The sequence below is a fragment of the Aethalodelphis obliquidens genome, unplaced genomic scaffold, assembly GCF_003676395.1.
Source record: "Aethalodelphis obliquidens isolate GAN/ISIS:26980383/991018 unplaced genomic scaffold, ASM367639v1 scaffold51, whole genome shotgun sequence".
Taxonomy (NCBI): domain Eukaryota; kingdom Metazoa; phylum Chordata; class Mammalia; order Artiodactyla; family Delphinidae; genus Aethalodelphis; species Aethalodelphis obliquidens.
This window is the reverse complement of record NW_020837995.1, coordinates 822,593-842,531: the sequence shown is the minus strand read 5'-3', so window position 1 is coordinate 842,531 and position 19,939 is coordinate 822,593. Positions and strand designations below refer to the sequence as shown.

The 19,939-nt window shown below is 47.5% G+C and overlaps 3 protein-coding genes across 11 annotated transcripts in view; 1 reads left to right on the top strand and 2 right to left on the bottom strand.

The window, feature by feature from the left end:
- The window catches only part of KLHL33 (kelch like family member 33), a 12,514-nt gene extending 8,710 nt beyond the window's left edge, over positions 1-3,804 (bottom strand). For 3 of the 4 annotated variants that reach the window (XR_003428154.1, XM_027083735.1, XM_027083737.1), the window contains exon 1: positions 318-430. The gene's annotated coding sequence lies outside the window, so the exon portion shown is untranslated. Of the gene's footprint in view, positions 1-317; positions 431-3,718 lie in introns of those variants that run through there. The other variant, XM_027083736.1, reaches the window with a different exon arrangement.
- On the bottom strand, positions 383-16,870 carry OSGEP (O-sialoglycoprotein endopeptidase). 5 transcript variants are annotated; one of them, XR_003428155.1, is made up of 13 exons: positions 16,157-16,870; positions 14,930-15,049; positions 14,573-14,748; positions 11,793-11,888; positions 11,607-11,656; positions 11,382-11,460; positions 10,664-10,729; positions 10,461-10,551; positions 10,147-10,222; positions 9,947-10,045; positions 9,750-9,793; positions 4,553-4,714; positions 2,734-3,808 (listed from the first exon to the last, which is right to left on the bottom strand). XR_003428155.1 is itself a non-coding variant. In XM_027083743.1 (12 exons), the coding sequence occupies exons 1-11, from the start codon at positions 16,269-16,271 to the stop codon at positions 9,754-9,756; spliced, it is 1,008 nt and encodes a 335-aa protein (XP_026939544.1). In that variant the 5' UTR covers positions 16,272-16,870; the 3' UTR covers positions 383-489; positions 9,750-9,753. The 5 variants fall into 5 exon arrangements, 4 of the variants coding, with proteins under 4 accessions (XP_026939544.1, XP_026939543.1, XP_026939542.1 ...); XM_027083743.1 differs by lacking the exons at positions 2,734-3,808; positions 4,553-4,714 and adding an exon at positions 383-489; XM_027083742.1 differs by lacking the exon at positions 4,553-4,714.
- Positions 16,793-19,939, top strand: APEX1 (apurinic/apyrimidinic endodeoxyribonuclease 1). Of its 2 annotated transcripts, none has more exons than XM_027083745.1 (5): positions 16,793-16,878; positions 17,186-17,311; positions 17,525-17,712; positions 18,807-18,999; positions 19,141-19,939. In XM_027083745.1, the coding sequence occupies exons 2-5, from the start codon at positions 17,254-17,256 to the stop codon at positions 19,656-19,658; spliced, it is 957 nt and encodes a 318-aa protein (XP_026939546.1). In that variant the 5' UTR covers positions 16,793-16,878; positions 17,186-17,253; the 3' UTR covers positions 19,659-19,939. The 2 variants fall into 2 exon arrangements, with proteins under 2 accessions (XP_026939546.1, XP_026939547.1); XM_027083746.1 differs by lacking the exon at positions 16,793-16,878 and adding an exon at positions 16,889-17,004 and having other exon boundaries at positions 19,141-19,938.

Here is a 19,939-nt window from a genome sequence, read left to right as displayed (position 1 = left end):
CTCGAGCGTGTAGGCCACATCACGCGACTCTGAGGTTCCCCAGGTGCAGCAAAGCACGCAAGATCTATGTGTAAACATCCAGTACCCGGAACTGTACCCTGCCCGTCTTGCCCCCATGCCAGTAGTCACCCTCCTAAGACACCAGCGTTCTGCTTGCCCTCTCACTTGAGCCTGCTCTACTCCTGACAGTGTGGCAGAGGGAACGCACCCCCGGGGCCCCGTCCCTGACCGAACCCAGCTAATTATAGGCAGTGCTGGCAGGCTGGGGGCTGGTCTCCAGGTGCCCAAACTCTGACACCCAATCCCCTGGGCCTGACCTGAGATGACCTCCTCTCCCCTTCCACTTGTAGGTCATGCCCTGGTGCTGAGCGAGGCAAATTCAGAAGCCAAGTAGGATGTGGGGATCTGGTGGAGTGAGCCAGGCCAGAAAGGCTTCCTCACTGGACTGGGCTGGAGGGGGTGCGTGAAGAAAGTCTGGACTCTGCACACCTGCAGGAAAGTGGGGAGAAAGAGTGAAGCGTGTGTTTGGGGTCAGTCCTGGCCTTTGTTAATTTTTCTGTGCATGATAAAGCTGGGACCCTGGAGCGAACAATCCTGACGTGAAACTCAAATATAACCCATCCATCTGGTCCAACAAGGGCAGAGGAGTGTGGGAGTTGAAGGGGCATGGGTCAGGGCTACCGACCACGGGTGACCCACCCGTAGCGAGGGGTTTCCTCCCTGTGCCAACGTGGAGTTGGTGGTGAGAGAGCCGAACCCAATCCTCGGGCTGCACTCCTCCAAATGGGTAAACAGAGAGGCAGCCCATGGTTGTCCTGGCTTGTGAAATGGGCAATAGTGACCAGCCTCTGTGTGGATCCTCTTATGGCCTCCCCTTTGCAAGACAAGGTGGCCAACACCTTGGGCCCCCACCAGGAAGAGGAGGAACCGCTATCTGGCAGAGACAAACCCCAGGTCAGCCTCTGCCCTCCCTCTGCCAACAAGGACAAGGACACTGGACCCTGATCTGCGTTCTCTGCCAACCCCATGGTCCTGGGACAGCTCCACCACAGCCATGTGTCTCTGGAGGCTCTGCTCGGCTCCACCATGGCAGGACCCATACCCCACAGCGAATCCCCGAAGGTTGGATGAAACCTGCTCTTCTGTGCAATCGTCCACCCTCCATTAAATGCGTTATGGCTGACCTCCCCCCATAGCACCTCCAGGTCTGTTGGCCGTCCTTCTTGTTGCTGACCTGCTGATTGGGGCAGGGTCTTGGCATCTCAGCCAGGGGACAGTATTACTTCCACCTCTGCTTAGGAGCCCCATGTGGAGCCATACTCCCCAAAAATGATGTGGAGAATTCGGGGGCCAGGCCTGGCAAGGCCCCATTGGCTTTATCTGGGTCATGGGAGTCATGGTAACGGATTGGTGCTTAGGGTTCCCAAAGGTTCGGGATGGAAGCAGGGAAAGAGAACTTCGCTCCAGAGGACAGTCTCAAGGGTCCCTCTGAGGGTGAGAGGAAAGGGCTAAGGGTGACCGTGACTCCTCCCTCCCTGATGATCAGGGGCATCATCCTCTACCTGCAGCTGCCTTGGATCACTGCTCAGGCTGGCATAGGTGTGGGTTCAGCACTCTGCTAGACAGTAGGAAGGGATTTGGGACTCGGCCTCAGTGAATTAAAGGAGCCCCATTCCCATCCCACTCCAGGGCTCAGATCGCTCGTTACCTTGCTCTCGGCTTCAGTCACTACTATCAACAGCCTGTCTATCTCAGCCATCTCCACCAATGGCAGAGTCAAGGCTGGTGAGTCTGTTGTGACTCCATGACCTCTTAGGGCCCCCGGTCCTGTTGGGAGTTGGTGAGACCGATTGACTCTTCTTTCCTCTCCTCTCAGGTGGTACCTACTTCCTTGTCTTGCACAGCCTGGGTCTGGAGCTTGGCAGTTCCACTGGAATCATATTTGCTTTCTCCTATGCAGTAGCTGTGGCTGTGCATACAGTGGGCTTCACACAGACCCTTTTGGACCTGTTCCGGGTGATGCCCATTCCCTTCCTTCACGCATCCTTTTCTCAAGTCAGCTGACCACCCAGCTTGCATTTTCGTGGCTCCAGCCTGGGCAAGTCATTTTAAGAATCAGATGTACCAATTAAAAATCTCTGTGACTGGGCTTCCCTGGTGGTGCAGTGGTTGAGAGTCCGCCTGCCGATGCAGGGGACACGGGTTCGTGCCCCGGTCCGGGAAGATCCCACATGCCACGGAGAGGCTGGGCCCATGAGCCATGGCCGCTGAGCCTGCGCGTCTGGAGCCTATGCTCCGCAATGGGAGAGGCCACAACAGTGAGAGGCCCACGTACCGCAAAAAAAAAAAAATCTCTGTGACCCCCTACCTCTGTGTTCTGCCCTTCCAGGAGCATGGGGTGCAGCTACCAAATATGGATCTTGAAAATGAGTTTCGGGTGGTGGGCCTGGTGACCGTGACTATCCTTGTAGGCGTTGGCACTGGCAGGCGTGGAGTGGGAGTCCAAGGCAGGCGAGGGGGAATTGAGCTGGGGGTGAAAAGACTAAGGGGATGGCAGTGAGAGCTGGACAGATCAGGAAGGGGCGGAATGTGGGGAGATGTGGGATTGTGTGCATGGGTAGTTGACAAAGCAGATTTCCAGGGACCCAGACCTGAAGCTAGCCGGTTCTGCTGGGAGAGACTCCACATGCCAGTTTTTGAAGGGGAAAGTAAGGAGGACTCCTTCTGAGGATCTGTTGGGATGAGCACTAGACATGACTACCAGATGAGAAATGCCCTGCTTCTTGCTCCCAGTATTTACAACATTGATATTCACCCCTCTGGCATGGGAAGGGATGCTTTGTAGTTTGAGGCAAGAAGGAAAAGGACACCCATTTAGCCACATTCCTTTATGGGAGGAGGTTGGTAGGAAACAGAACGAGAGGACTGGAGAGAAGAGTGAAGATGAGACAAGGAAAGTGAGGAGGAGAACTACCTCCCTTCCACTCACCTCTCTGTCTCTGTCCCTTCTTCCCTCCCTCTTTCTCCCTCTCTCTGTGGAGGGGGGTGGCATCACCCAAGGTATTACAGGCCCAGATTATCTTCTTCTTCCTGATCTTCCTTTCTCTTACCAACTACCTGCTGGGGACTTCCTCCCCACAAACCCCAGCCAACAAGCCACTGGCTTCTTTGGGTACCAAGGTGAGACAGTGGGAAACTGACTGAGAAATCTGTCCTCCTCAGAAAAGAACCCTCAACTTCTGATTCTGTATGTCAATCACAAGTTGGCCATCAGATCACTCAGAGCCCTGTTAAGTCCCTGGGCCAAAAATCCCTTATGCTTCCCAGCCTAACCTAAGTCACTGACACTAAACTGGGTAGAGGGGTAATAATTTGGGCTGAACAGAGGAAGGCAGGAGGTGCTCCTCAAAACCTCATCTTTTCTCTCTGTTCCTTTCTGTAGAAAGCATTTTCTTCCATAATATTGTCCCGCAGTGGTGGGCACGGTCCAGAGGGCAGTTTCCTTGGTATGTTTTCCATCTTCTTCTCCTCAGCCACTGGGGTACTCACCAGGACCAGTATCTCTAGGGACCTCAAGGTGACACGGATGTCCAGGCTTGGAGCACTCTATCACCCCTCTTCCCTCTCCACTGATGGTTCAACTTCTGTTCCCAGGACCCTGCTGCAGCTGTCCCCCAAAGGAACCATCCTTGCCATCACGTGGACCATACTTTCCTACCTGGGCATCTCTGCCACAGCTGGTAAGGCCCTCCACTCCTGCCTTCAGTGCAGAATGACCTGGAACCCTGGTTTCTGCTTCTCTGAGGGGCTAGGTGATGAAATGAGCCAGAGGCATTCATCAATTACATTAAAAGTAGCTTATATGCAGGTAGGCCCCCATCCCCTCCTTCACCAGTTCTCTCCATCCCTCGTTTCATTAATGAATTGTATAGTGCCCTTTGATTATCAGATTTGGTTGTCCCCCCCAACCCCACGCACACACACTTCCATTACCCGCTTTGGCACTGGTGGTACCTAGACAGTCCTACTGCTTTGGGTTGGGGTTCTCTTCCCATGAAGGAGTGTTTGTGTCCTAAATCTCATTTCCAGGCTCCTGTATGATTTGAGATGTTTTAGGACATAGGACCGACCTGGGTGTGCAGAGTGGGAGCTGCCTAGGGTCAGAGTGCCAGTATGGCTAGTACTTCGGCAGATGTTGAGAGCCAGGGTCTTGCCTCTATGGGCTCTCTGATTACTACCAGGTGAGTGAACCAGAGGGGAAGGTTAGAGAGATAAAGCCCACTGCCCAGCATAGAGTAGATGCTCAAAAAACAGTAATGACTTAAGTGGATTCATGTAGGAGGAGCCGAAATCTGATGGAAGAGGAGTTTCTGTGGCAGGGGTGGGGCTGGCTGTGGGGAGACAGTGGCTAATGTCTACCTACATCTGAACAGGTTTATGGTTACCAGTTTGAAAGAAATGCCAGCTGGGCAGCAAAACAGAAAAACTAAAGAGTGAAGAAGCCCTATTATCCCTAAATCCCCAAGGACAGAAATTTCAGAGGATGACATACTTTCTGTTCCCTTCTGTATCTGGGGTTTCCTTTCTCTGTAGCCAAAAGGCTTTTGAAGACTTGGTGGTCTTACAGCAGGTGCAGAAGCCACCACCAAAGGAGAACTTGGCATCTACCTCTCTCAACACTCCTGCTCCCTCAGGCTACATCCCTGAGCAGGACCTGAAGACAAACCAAAAGCAGGTAGTTATACAGGAACAGGGCTGTTAAAGTGGGCGCAGTCATCCCAGAGTACAAACTGACAATGGCGCTCACCTCGTCCCTGCTCACTTTTCCTAACCATGCAGTCAGAGTGGCACATGTGCCTTCATAAAGTCGTATGGCAATATTCATGCCTTCATGAAGTCCTACGGCTGCCCTCACAGTCATGAATCTGGGAAGATTTCAAACTGCAGGGGCATAGAGCTCAGGGGTAGGACTAGTCCAATGGCTAGAGAAGCTGAGGAACAGGTTCCATTTCGTACATAACAGGAGCCTACCTGTGATCCCTCAGTCAGCCTGCCCTGGGGCCCTATACATGACCTGGCTGGAGATGCTGTCTAGGGGCCTGACATCCCCCATTGCCTTCATTTTTTGAAATCAGCAGCACACACTCACCCTATACTGTCAGTGAGACTCAGGAGGAAAGACAGCTAGGAAGAGGAGTCCATAATTTAGGACTCAAGGAGCCAAGATTTTAATCTCCCGGCTCCACAAACTTTTTTGAGTCCACCCTTGGGTAGCCCAAAGCTTTGGACACACAAGGATTTTACAACAGCCCAAGGCTTCCTAGGGAGAGAACTCCCCGACTACGCAATACGAACTGCGGCTGCAGTGCCAAAGAAGGTCCTTCCTCCACAATCCATTCCACCCCATAACATTAATAAAAACTTACAAATAAATACCTGAGGCTGTGTAATAACATACTTGAAAACTCCCGAAGCCTAGAAAAACAGATTATTCCTGTTCTCAAATATATTCAACAAGAATTTATCTTCTATCTTCCATCTCGAAGTTTCTACTTTAAACCTCCACGCCTTAATGCATTTCAACCCATTTATGTGTCTATCCTTTGTAAATGAAAAAAAGTATTTATCATCACTTTCTACTTAGTAAGTAATCAGAAACTTCCTCTTTTCCCAAGCTCATGTAATCCTAATTTTTAAAATCTTTTAGCTCAAGTCTTACCTTATAGTCCTTTGATTATTTCTTTGGTTTAGTTCCTCATCAGCTTATATATTCATTCAGCAAATACTAACTGAATGTCCACTATGTGCCAGACCTTTTTTAAGTACTGGGAGATGATATGCCAATGAATAAAACAAGCTACACCTCCCCTCAGGGAGTTTATATTTCAACAAGAAGAGATAAACAATGAACATAATAAAAACAACTATTAGATTACAAGGTGCTAAGTGCTACGAAGAGAAATAAAACAGGGGAGTAGGCTAGAAAGCGCTAGAGGAGTACAATTTTAAGTAGGGTTGTCAGGAAGCCCTCACGAAAAAAAGTTGAGCAGACTTAAAGACTATACCTCCAGAAAGAGCTTCCAGGCAGAGGGAGCAACAAGTCTAAAGGCCTTGAGGGGCAGCACACCTTCAGTGTTTAAGGAAGAACGAAAGGCCAATGTTGCTGGAGCAGAGTGAACAAGGAGATAAGTAGCAGGAAGTGAGGTCAAAGCATTACTTGAGGAAGGGTGGGGCAGGTTATGGAGGCTTTTACAGGCCTTTAAGGGGCTCTGGGTTTTATTCTGAGGTAGGAAAACACAGAGGGTTTTGAGAAGAGTGACATAATCTGGCTTCCGTGTTAACACTATTCACTCTGGCTGCTGTGTTGAGAATTGACTGTAAGGGGGAAATGGTGGAAGCAGGTAGACCAGCTACGGCAATAATTTTGGACAGCAGTCCCCACCATTTTGGCATCAGGGACCAGTTTCGTGGAAGACAATTTTTCCAGGCTGTAATGCAAGCGATGGTTCAGGTGGTAACGCGAGCGATGGGGGCAGGGGGTGGGGGTGGGGGTGTGTGGGGGGGGTGGAGCAGCAGATGAAGCTTCGCTCCCTCACTCGCCCACCCCGCCCTCCCGCCACTGCTCACCTCCTGCTGTGCAGCCCGGTTCCTAATAGGCCGCTGACAGACCGGTACCAGTCCATGGCCCAGGGGTTGGGGACCCCTCATCTTGGAGGCAGAAAATTCTGGCTTGGGCTAGGGTGGCAGCAGAGAAGTGACCAATTGGATTCTGGATGTATTCTGAAGGTAAAGTCAACGTGATTTGATGAATTGGAGGAGATGAAAAAGAGGGGCCAAAGATAATACCAAGACACTTTAACATGAACAACTAGAAGGATGGAGTTGTCATTACTTGAAATAGGAAAGACTGCAGCAGTAAGCTGGGGAGAAAGTAAGTTCAGTTTCGTATATGTTAAATTTGAAATGCCTATTAAGCATCCAAGTCGAGATGCCAAGAGCAGCTAGGTATTCAGAAGTCCTGATTGGAGCTAAAAATATGGGAAGTCATCCACACTGAAATGGCTCTAATGTGTAACACTGGCTGAAATCACTCCAGGTATGTATGTAAACAGAAAAGCAGTCCAGACTGAACTCTAGAGCACTACGGAGATGAGGAGAAACCAGCAGACTAAGAAAGAGTACTTGGTAAACTAGGAGGCAAACCAGAGAACATGTCCTAAGGCCAAGTAAAGACAGTGTTTCAAAGAGGGGGTGTCAAATGCTGCTGATAGCCTGTGCAAGATAAAGCAGAAGATGCCATTAGATTTAGGTTTGTGCAAGTCCTTGGTGACCACGATGAGAACAGTCATGCTGCAGTGGACTGAATAGGGAATTGGTGGAAAGTGGAAAAGACTCTTTTAAGATGTTCTGCTATAAAACAGAGCAGAATAAACAAACTACAAGGATATACTGTACAGCACAAGAAATACAGTGAATATTTTATAACTTTAAGTGGAGTATAACCTATAAGAATACTTACTAAATCACTATGCTGTACATCTGAAACTAATATTGTAAGTCAACATAATTCAACTTAAAAACGTAGTAATAAAATGTTTTTAAAAAATTGACCAGGAAAATTGGAAGCAACTGAAGGGGAAATGGGGTCAAGAGAGGTTTATGTCTTTGTAAGGTAAGAAAAATGACAGCATATTTGTGTGCCAACAGGATATTCCAGGAGAGAAAGGGGAATACTGACGCTACAGAAAAGGAGGGAGAACTGTTGAAAGATGTCCTTGAAAGCCAAATGATGGGACTGGCTGGACAGGAGCCTGGACAGTTTGTTTAGAGCAGCATCTCTCAACCTTGACGCCAATGACATTTAAGCCCAGACGGTTCTGTTGTGGAGGGCTGTTCTGTGCATTGTAGGCTATTTTGCAGCATCTCTGGCCTCTACCCAGCAGCACCACCTCCTTTTGGTTGTGATCAACCAAATGTCCTCTGGGAGCAAACTCAGTCCCAGTTGAGAATCCCTGGTATACAATAACAAGAGAGAAAGCAGAGCTTACAGGTATAAATGCTGGAAGGTATGTAGGTATAGTGGTAGGAGCTTGTGAACCTTTTCTGATTGTTTCTATTTTCTACCAAAGTAACACTGAGAATGAGGGATGTTGGAGATTTAAGAGATCAGAAGCAAGGGCAAGTGGAGAATTCCCTGGCGGAGCGGTTAGGACTCCAATCCCGCAAGCCATGCAGCATGGCCAAAAAAAAGGAAGGGCAAGTAAAAGGACCAGGGGATATTGCTAGTAGCATAAAGGACTCACTCAAGTTTTATGGTAATGAATTTAAAGACAAGTCAACCTGTTTCTTCCCAGCCCTTTCAGCTGCATGGATCTAGGAGTAAAGTTGGTGAAGAGTTGAGTGTGACAAAAGCCAGAGAAGCAAGGGAGGTGAGCCCTTAACAAAGGGCTCATGACTGGAATTTAGTGGGAGGAGGGAAGTGAAGGCATGTGGAATAAACTGGAAAGACAGGAAGTAATGGTGGGAGGGTGGGATGTTTGAGATTGAGATATGGAGTAGTGGTAGGTCTAGAATATGACCAAGGGAATGAGTAGCTGAAGTGGGGGTGGAGGACAAGATCACTGGAGGAGCAAAGAACTGAGACCAGAGTGTTAGAAAGATTATCTACATGGATATTTAAATCACCAAGATTTATGACAGGTACTGACTTGTGTTTCAAAGCTGAGGTATGTTAGAGATGAGAGAGAATAGTCTTAAAAATAGTATGAGGAAGGGACTCGCCTGGCGGTCCAGTGGTTAAGACTCCATGCTCCCAGTGCAGGGGACCGGGGTTCGATCCCTCGTCAGGGAACTAGATCCCACATGCCGCAACTAAGAGTTCGCATGCCACAACTAAAGATCCTGCATGCCGCAACGAAGACCCAGCACAGCCAAATAAATAAATATTAAAAAATATACAGTATAAGAAAAAATGCGGACACCTGTACTGCCTCCAGGCCCAGTGGTACAATGGGTGTGAGAGAAACCACCACCACTACTAAAAGAAGCAGAGTCCTCAGGAGAAATCAGGGCTCAGAGCAGGACTATAAAAAGGGAACATACAGAGAAAAGGTTGAGCATATGTGGGATTTTTGCTAATGACTGGCTGTTAATTTCAGAGATGTGTATACCTGGGGCCCGCCCCCTCAAGCTGCCAATGGAAATGTCTGTAGGCCTAAGGGTTTGGAAGAGGGATGGTTTTACTTTTGAGTTATAAATTAGCATGAAATTACACCTGGCTTCAGGCTATTTTCAGGGAAATTCTGAGTACCTATACTTCAAAGAATTTAAATGAGATGATAAATGTAAAGCAATTAGCATAAGATCTGATGCTAAAATAGTATCAATGATAATAGCATTACTAAGAAGAGATTAGAATATCTAAGAGATTCCCCTCAATTTTAGCTCCAGAGCAGCAGCTCCCAAGGCAACCTGCATAGTCTGCCAGGGTGCCGCTCTGACCCCTTGCCTTCTTACCCATCACCCCATCAACAAGAATTTATCCAGTGCCAACTGTGTATCCTTCCTGAACACAAGTTGATTATCAACATATAAAAACAAAAATGTTTTTAATGCTGAGTCATCTTGAGGTTCAAATGATAGGAGAGGGGCATCCACAGCCTTGCCAGGATTCTCACGTCAGGATAAAGATTAAGGCCCAGGGTCCCTTGGTCTCCACGTAGGGCGCTATCTACTCCGATTCTGTTAACCTTGTCAGTCCCTCCAGGTCACTTCTACTTCATCTGTCCGATACCTGTAAAAAAAAAATAGGAAAAACTTGGTGGACAGTTACCCCTTAGCACCTTCCATTCTTCTCTGCCCTCACGATTCTGGATCCTCTTCCCTGCTGAACATTTTTGCCTACCTCCCATTTAATCCTGTTTACCTCCTCCAAGGGGCTGCTCACCTCTGTGTGACCCCAGATTCACTGAGAGGAGTCCTGTGTCCAGCCCGAAACATCTCCCAGCCAGCCTGGGCTATCATGGCTCCATTGTCAATGCAGAATCTGGGAAGGAAAAGAGGTATGAAATTCATGATCTAAGCATGGAAAATCATAGTAATTGGAGGGGAAAAAAAAAGAAATAAAGAAAGGGAATGGGCCTTTACCTCTCATCTGTGGCAAAAAGCCGGGCTCCACGCTCCTGGCACATCGTCTCCATCATTTCCTGTAACCTCATATTACCTACAAAGAGGTAGGGGTACAGTTAGCTTACCTTTAGCCATTTCTCCACAGTCTGGCTGTACACCTCATGTGCACTGACTTAGGAAAACGAAGTAGGGATTCCAGGGGCAAGGAGTGGGAAGCATTGGACAAGAAATAAAACGAGTAATTTCCCCAAACCCTTAGAGATTTAGAGTATCAGGAGGAGGATACACATGCCCCAAAATAGGAAAGAGAAGCACAGTCCAGTGATACATACACCCCACACCTCCCACGATGAGGGCCTCCTGGGAGCCACAATGTGCCATGGCTCGCTCTGTGATCTCTACCAGCATTGCAAACACAGTTTCCTGTGGAAGGCAAACAAGGTGAAAACATCAAAGACAATCCCAGCTTAGTTCTGTCTACTGTATAAAAGCTCCTCCAGCTTCAAGTTTCTGTCCCAGCTTTTCACTCCATTACCTGCAGGGAGAAACACAGATCCTCAGGAGTACACTCGCCCGTGGCCAGCATCCGCTGGGTTACATCCTATAGTTAAAGGGGAAAACATACAAAACAATGAATTGTGGTCTGGGGATGACATATGAGCAAAAAATTAGTGCACTTGGAGTATCACCATGTTTCACCACAATTCAATTTACCAGTACATCCTATACGACAACCTTGCCCTTCACTGGCACTGAGCTATAAAACCAGCAGAAGTCTTTCAAGATTCAATAATTATGGGGAAAAAATTTTTTAAAAAAGAAAAAGAAAGAAAGAAAATACTGTGATTATCTTAAAAAAAAGACTCAGTAATTATGAATGTCTACCCTGGCATCCTCCATTCCCTACCCCAGTTAATTTTTCTCTAGAGCACTTGTCCCCATCTGACCCTTTTTATTTTATTATTTCCCCTCTTTTTTTTTTTTGTTTCTTTTTCTGTCTCCCACCCCCACTGCATGAAATGCAAGCTCCAAGTAGGCAGGGATTTTTGTTTTGCTCCATCTTGTATCACAACTGCCTTGAACAGCACCTGGCACACAAAAGATGTTCAATAAATATTTGCTAAATGAATTTATTCAGCATCTAACATGGGCCAGTACTATGCTATATGTAGAAAATACACTGGTGAGCAAAACACATGTGCTTCATTAAAAAGCATGAGAAGTGCCCATCTCCTCACCTCTCCCACACTCACCTCAATGAAAGACAAGATCCCTGAGAATGAGACGTCCATCCCCTTTACAGTGTATGGCAGCTCAACTAGCTTCTTGCCTCTATGTGGGAGGGAGTATATGAGGCACTTAAGCCTGTAGTCAGCTGGCTGCTCACCCTCCAAAGCCCTCCCAAACCTCATTAACACATATACAGGGAAATCCCTGGCGCCCCACCAGTCAGCCTCCTTCCACCTTATTCCCCTTACCGCTTTGCCATCTGTTCAATGTTGTAGCCTGGACTTGGGTCATTGGAAATCTAGCAGAATGAAAAAGAGGATGAAGTCAGGTATCCAGGAAGCTTAAGAAGCTAATTTACTACTTTCCTCCTCCTTTTCCATGGCTCTCCCCAAATACATTCACATCTTATGTTCTCTGTAGCCTCAATGGCTTACCTTCAGCACTCGAGCAAAACGATCCAGACAATTACCCACAGCAATATCGATGGTTTCCCCAAAGATGCGGTAACGATGTTCTGAATACGCAATCACCTAAGGGTGATGAGGATGTCCATGAAACCTCAAGTCTGTAAAGAGGAGCATTTGGCTTTGGGGAAGAACACAGCAGAGGATCAACATGGTCACTAGAGCTTCCAAAAAGCAATAAGCAATGGGAAAAACTACTTTCCCAAACCCTCAATGGGTACTTTTTAATAGCGCTTATCTGAGAAGTCTATATATACCCCAAGGATTCCCAGAGGAGATTCCTAGTCTACAGAAGGTAGTCTAGGTCAGGGGAGAAGCAAATTATCACTTTGGATGCATTTTTCTTGCTTGGAGCTTCCCAATATTCCTTTAAAAGCAGTCTAGACAGTGTGTAACAGGGAAGGCTTTCCTTCTTGGAAGCAGGAAACCAGAGTTCTTCTAGGTTATCCTACGAGGGTGGTGGTATTTAGAAACCACCAAGGTAGAGTTAAAAGAAACTCAAAAATCCCAGGGAATTCCCTAGCGGTCCAGTGGTTAGGACTCTGCTCTTTCACTGCTGAAGGTGCTCGTTCAACCCCTGGTTGGGGAACTAAGATCCACAAGTCACGCAGTGCAGCAAACACAACAAAAAAAACCCCAAACTCAAAAACCCCATTCTGGGTCAGACTAATGGCCCATCCAACTCAGCACTGGCAACCAACTTATGTCCATTCTTCATACGTGACCAGCTTCTAGCACAGAGAGTATTTATCACCCACTGACACATATGCTCCACACTGCTGACAGTGAGTACTTCCTAAGGACCATAAGTCCCTTTCCCTTTCTGGTGCTGCTGGGGATTTTCTTCCATTCGGATGTAGCTCTTACTCTACTGTCAAAAGCTGGCAACAAAAGAGGAAAGAAAAAATTCTGCCTTTCTACTTCTGTCATCTACACTTCCCTACCCAATCATCTTCTGTTTTTCACACCTAAGCAGGCTTCAAAAGGGAGGAGGAGGGCTTCCCTGGTGGCGCAGTGGTTGAGAGTCCGCCTGCCGATGCAGGGGACATGGGTTCGTGCCCCGGTCCGGGAAGATCCCACATGCCGCGGAGCAGCTGGGCCTGTGAGCCATGGTTGCCGAGCCTGCGCGTCCGGAGCCTGTGCTCCACAACGGGAGAGGCCCCAACAGTGAGAGGCCCGCGTACCGCAAAAATAAAAAAAAATAAAAAAAAAAAAGGGAGGAGGAAAAGAACAGAAAATTCCATCGCTGCTCATCTCCATAAACTCTTGTAAGCTTCCACTGAAACTTTCCACACCTCAAGTCCGTGACCTTGTATGATATCCTTCAGGCCTCAACCAGTTACTCGCTCTCTACCCATTAAAGTTGCCACATCATTTTCACGGGAATGTGTGCTTCATCTTTTTTTTTTTTTTTTTGCGGTACGCGGGCCTCTCACTGTTGTGGCCTCTCCCATTGCGGAGCACAGGCTCCGGACGCGCAGGCTCAGCGGCCATGGTTCACGGGCCCAGCCGCTCCGCGGCATGTGGGATCTTCCCAGACCGGGGCACGAACCCGTGTCCCCTGCATCAGCAGGCGGACTTTCAACCACTGCGCCACCAGGGAAGCCCCTGTGCTTCATCTTTAATAACTATTTCACAAGATGAAGTTTTAGAACATAACCCTTTCATAAGCTGGAGACAATGACCATTCCTGACAATAATCCCATCAGGTGTTATGTGGGAAAGGAAGGCTGGAGTTCTCTAATCCCAACCTAAAAAGATCTTATAAGGTATCCCAAACAACTCTGGCTTCACCTGTAAGTTTAAAATACCTTCTGCCATTCAAAAAATGTTTTCTAAATTATTTATATTTTCATACTCTTAGAGTAAAAACTTCTATATATTTATCACCAGTAACTAAAACAAAACATGCAATTGTTGTAAAGATACAAATGGGATAGTGCCCCTTAGTTTTAACTGCTAAGATTCATAGGAAAAATAAGATTCAAAATAATGAAAATCCTTTCATTATTTTGAATACTTCAATCCTTACCATTCTTTCCTTCTCTAAATTGGAAATTCCTTATCTCTACAGCCATATATATAAAGGTCATCTAATGTTCTATCATACTGCCCAAACATACGATATCATAAACTCTGTTGTGGGTTTTCTAGTATATCATATTTTAGTTTCAGATGAGCCCAGCTTTGCTCTTGCAGTTCCCACCACTCAGGTGGAACATGAAAGTTGTTGGTACAGTGCCTTAGAAATTAAGAAGGAATGGTGGAGCTTTTCTGCCGTAGTCCTGAGTGGTTTCCGTCAAAATGGACAAGTTCAAAAAAAAAAAAGGACAAGTTCATGAAACCTGGGAAGGTGGTGCTGCTCCTGGTGGGTCATCATGAAGAACACTGATGATGGTATCTCGCTATCCCTGCAAAGTGATGGCTACCACTGGCAAGAAGAAAATCGCCAGGAGGTCAGAGATCAAGTCTTTTGTGAAAGTTTATAACTATAATCACCTCATGCCCACAAGGTACTCTGTGGATATCCCCTTGGAAAAAACTGTTGTCAGCAAGCATGTCTTCAGAGACCCTGCTCTTAAACACACGGCCCAACAAGAGGCCAAGATCAAGTCTGAAGAAAGACCAGCAAGAACAAATGGTTCTTCCAGAAGCTGTGGTTTTAGACCTGTTTTGTTTCAGTCATTAAAAATAACGAAAAATCTCTGAGGGGAAACAAAAAGAAGGAACGGTGAAGTACTGTTAAATACCTGTGTATTTCCTCCACTGACATATAGCACAGTTGGGCTGGTGGCTCCAGTGATGAGGCGGCCCATCTCAATGTGGGCTATGCAGTGGTTAACGCCCAGCAATGGCTTATTCCACAACTGAGCCATAGTACGGGCTACGACAGCCACAGAAACCAGTGGGGCACCCATGCCAGGACCTACGGGCACAGAAATGGGAGTGAGAATCCTATAGAGACTGGGAAAAACAGAGCCGGGGGAAGCAGGGGATGTGAAGGTTGGGTGGTGTTAGTGGTGGTAGCAGAGGTGAGCTGCAGGCTGTTTTGACCTAGCCAGGCTCCAGGTATATTCTTCCACTGTCACCCACTCTCCCAGCCATACCTTTGGTGTATGCAATGCAATCAATATCCTTGGAGGTTAATCCAGCCTCTGTTAGTGCCTCCTGCAGGAGGTCCAGGATAACAGCTCGGTGGTGCCTGGCAGTAGCACCTGGAAGGAATCCTAAGAGATGGACACAAGTCAGAGATCACAGAGTTTTTCTATAGAAAGGGAGGTAGAAGTCAAAACAGACGTTTTAGTGGGGTAGGAAGAGTCCTTTTCCCTTTTCTCAAGCATCCTGTCTTCTATGTTTTCAGATATAGTCTTTCCAGCCTGTTCAGCTAGGCTAAACAGCTCTCAGAAATGCCCTTCTTCATACCCAACTCCTACTCAGGACTCAATTCAAGTGATACCTATCTCATACTTTTTGGTGATCTTCTGTGACCCTACAAATCGTGTGCATGAATTTAACACATCATTGAATTTAACATACTACATGTAACATATAACAATTATAGCATTATAATTATCCGTACTTTTCCCAGTTTAACCATGAGCATCTCAAAGCACTGGCTATTTTATTTATCTTCACATTCTTGGTGCCCAAATGCCAAGAGTGAGTGCTAAACATATATATACATTCCTAATGAGTAACCTGTCACAACATCGCCTGCTCACAGAGGCTTTTCAGGTATATGCAAGTCAGTTGCCTTCTCCTACATAAGCAGATGTTTGCGGGGAGGGTAAACAAGTTACAATATAATTTACAAATAACGTTTACTAAAAGTGATAATGTGTCTGGTTCTTTAATTCTCAAGACCCAATGATGCAGGTATTACCGTTCTCATTTCAAGAATACAGAAGTCCAAAAACAACTACTGAATATTGCAAAGCCAGCCAGTTCTGTCTACACCTAGGCTGGGAGTCTTTACACTCTTTCTCATTCTAGTGTATTTTGACTGCATCTACTATTTATCACACTGTAATGTGAAGTTCTGTCTACATGTCCAGCTCCATAACAAGCTTATACATCTATTTTTGTAGCCAACAGCCAGCTGACGATTAGCACGTAAAAGATGCTGAAGGAGCTCAGAAGATCCAGGTTCAAGTGCCTGTGACTCTTCTATCCATCAGCCTTGTGATAACACTGTCACATAATCTCAGAGACTCAGATCAAAAACTATGAGGGGACAATGCGCTCCACACCTTTCTTCACTAATGTTTAGGAAGACTGCAGGTGATGCTGTGCGGAGAAGTGCGCCGCAAACTATAAGTTCCCTACTCCCGTACCTGTGCCTGGAGGCGTGACGTAAGTCCGCCGCGGATTCGCCAGCACCACGCCATCCCGTACTACTCCCACGCCAATCTTGTTGGCGCTGCCTTCAAAACCCAAAACCGCCGGCATGGCTCCTAGCTACCACTGGGGCCGTGAAGGCCGCACCAGTCCGTGCTGGGACGCAGACTCTGGGTCGCTGAAGAAAACGAGTCGGTGACTGCTAAGGAGCAGCACGCACCAGAACAGATACCAAAGAATTCCCGCTGGTAGCGCGCCGGCGCCAGCTCCAACCCCTGTCGTCACGGCGACCCATCAAGGCCCCTTCGAGGACCTGTTCTCTTAACTGCCAGGAACACTGAGTCGGCATCTGCTCCTTAAATTCCTATCCGTTCCTCTGCCTCTCTCCCATGGTCCAGCCCAGCCTTCTCCACTGATTTTGTTCTCTCTTAGACAGCTCTGGGATCTCCGGTCAAGGTGGCAGAAGGAGTCGTGATTCTGGCATAGCGATGAACAGCCCAAGAATGGAGGATTGGGGCCTTCAGTGCCCCGGAGTCACGGAGAAGGCTGGGACGGCTGAGCTTTCGGTCACGTGGTACAAACAGACCAATCACCCGCATTCCTCCGCCACTGGAGGCGCATCTCAGATCACGTGACCACGCCAGTCACCCACGTGGGGGCACATCGTGCTCCATTCTTTGTGCTGGGTTAAGGAGGAGCCAGGCTGCGACCCAAGCAGGTCAGCTACAGGGTTGTTGTTGTTTGGCCCATCGTAGGGACTTCTCAGGACTTTTGATCGGCAAGCCTAAGTCGGGATTCTTAATTAAGTCCGTCGATTGGCTGGAGGGCCGATCTCGTGAGGAGGGTAGGAGGCACTATGAAATGATCTAGTTTTGAGAATGAGGGGCTGAAAGGCCGATGGTGCACTGAGGCGGGAAAAGAATTCAGAGATAATACGGTTTGAAAGGCGGGACTTGGTGCGGGGGCGCCCGAGGGGGGAGTCTTCCCCAGGCCTAGCTGGTTTCACTACTTCTTTGCGTCTGTAGGCAACGCGATAAATATACTGCTTCGGTGGGCGACGTGGAACTGGTGCAGAAGGGTGTTTGTTACAGTGATGCCGAAACGTGGGAAAAAGGGAGCGGTGGCAGAAGACGGGGAAGAGCCCAAGATTGGTAAGACAATGAAATAGGCCCATCTCCCTAGAGGCTGCGATGGGGATGTCTATAATTCCCTTGATGAACGAGAGGTACGGACCGACTGTATACTCATTTTTGCAGTTTGTGAAGAAGTCGCGGCAACTGCAGGCTCTCGGTGGATCTATAGTTAACTGCGGATCAAAGTTGGTTATCGCCAACTTACATCATTGTGTATTACTTATTTTATAGAGCCAGAGGCCAAGAAGAGCAAGGCAGGAGCGAAAAAAAATGAAAAAGAGGCAGCAGGAGAGGGGACAGTCATGTATGAGGACCCCCCAGATCAGAAAACCTCACCCGGTGGCAAATCAGCCACACTGAAGATCTGCTCCTGGAATGTGGATGGGCTTCGAGCCTGGATTAAGAAGAAAGGTTTAGATGTGAGTGGAATTAAGGGGAGCGGGGTACTGATCTTGGGGGTTAATCACCTTTTCCCATTTTAGTTCCTAGCACTGTCGTTTTCTTGTGGCAGAGATACAAAGTTTTCACCAAATCATACCACTTGTATTTCTTTTCTCTTTATAAATTTATTTTTGGCTGCGTTGGGTCTTAGTTGCTAAGCGGGGGCTTTCTCTAATTGTGGCAAGCGGGGGCTACTCTTGGTTGTGGTTAGCGGGGGCTTCTCATTGCGGTGGCTTTTCTTGTTGCGGAGCGGGGGCTCTAGAGCGCAGGCCCAGTAGTTGTGGCGCACGGGCTTAGTTGCTCCGCAGCATGTGGGATTTTTCCGACCGGGGCTCGAACCCGTGTTCCCTGCATTGGCAGCCGGATTCTTAACCACTGTGCCACCAGGGAAGCCCCCCACTTGTATTTCTTAGATGCCATTCCACCAGTTCCACTGCCATTGTTTTATTTAATGTCCTCATCTTTTTCCTAGCATGTCAGAAAAACCTCGTTACTGGACTTGTTCCATTTTATTTCCTGCATATCCAACATTTAAATAACTACTTAAAAAATCTTAGCTGGCTATCCATTGCCTATAGGGAAAAAACCAATCTTCTCAGTGTTGCATGGAACACTCTTTCTTGTCTCCCTGCCACTTATGTAATTTATAACTTCAAATACTGTGTTGCTAGACTTATACTCCTTCTGCAGAGACTGTCCTATTTATTTATTTATGGCTGCATTGGGTCTTGTTGCTGCGCGCGGGCTTTCTCTAGTTGGGGTGAGCAGGGGCTACTCTTTGTTGTGGTGCACGGGGTTTTCATTGCTGTGGCTTCTCTTGTTGCAGAGCATGGGCTCTAGGCCCACAGGCTCAGTAGTTGTGGCACACGGGCTTAGTAGCTCCATGGCATGTGGGATCTTCCCGGACCAGGGATGAACCCATGTCTCCTGCATTGGCAGGTGGATTCTTAACTAACCACTGTGCCATCAGGGAAGTCCCTCACCTGTGTATCTCTAGTACTTAGCACATAGATTCTTCAGTAAATGTCTGCTGAATTGATAATACTTTTTCTACCTTTCATTTCGCTCACAGTGGGTAAAGGAGGAAGCCCCAGATATCCTGTGCCTCCAAGAGACCAAATGTTCTGAGAACAAACTACCAGCTGAACTTCAAGCACTCTCTGGACTATCCCATCAGTACTGGTCAGCTCCTTCAGACAAGGAAGGGTACAGTGGTGTGGGCCTACTCTCCCGCCAGTGCCCACTCAAAGTCTCCTATGGCATTGGTGAGACCCTGTTGATTCCTAAAGCCCAGCTCTTCCAAACCAGTTGCTGATATCCCACTCCAGCCCCAATTCTTGATCCCTTTATTCTTTGCTTTCCCTTTCTTAAACTTCTTTTTGCTAATTGTTTCATTGTTTCTGTAGGTGAAGAGGAACATGATCAGGAAGGCAGAGTGATTGTGGCTGAATATGATGCATTTGTGCTGGTGACAGCCTATGTACCTAATGCAGGCCGAGGTCTGGTGCGCCTGGAGTACCGGCAGCGCTGGGATGAAGCCTTTCGCAAATTCCTGAAGGGTTTGGCTTCCCGCAAGCCCCTTGTGCTATGTGGGGACCTCAATGTGGCTCATGAAGAAATTGATCTTCGCAACCCAAAGGGAAACAAAAAGAATGCTGGCTTCACTCCAGAAGAGCGTCATGGCTTTGGGGAATTGCTGCAGGCTGTGCCACTGACTGACAGTTTCCGGCACCTCTACCCCAACACGGCCTATGCCTATACCTTTTGGACATACATGATGAACGCGCGATCCAAAAACGTTGGTTGGCGCCTTGATTATTTCTTATTGTCTCACTCTCTGTTGCCTGCTTTGTGTGACAGCAAGATCCGTTCCAAGGCTCTGGGCAGTGACCACTGTCCCATCACTCTATATCTAGCACTGTGACACCTCCCCCAAATCAATTTGAGCCTGGGAAATAAGCCCACTAAACTAGCTTTAAACTTCTTACTCCCAAGCTTTAAAAACTGCTCTCTAGAGAAATCTGCACTGTTATTTCCCTTCTAAACTATGAATCCTTTAACCAGGCTTCTAGAAACAGAATTAAGTTCTCCATGATTTATGTGTGTGTGTGTCGGGGGGCGGGATACTTTTTTTTTTACATTAAACAAAACTACTGATGACTTCCTTTGAACTGTCCATGTGAAAATAAAGAGTCATAGTTTCAG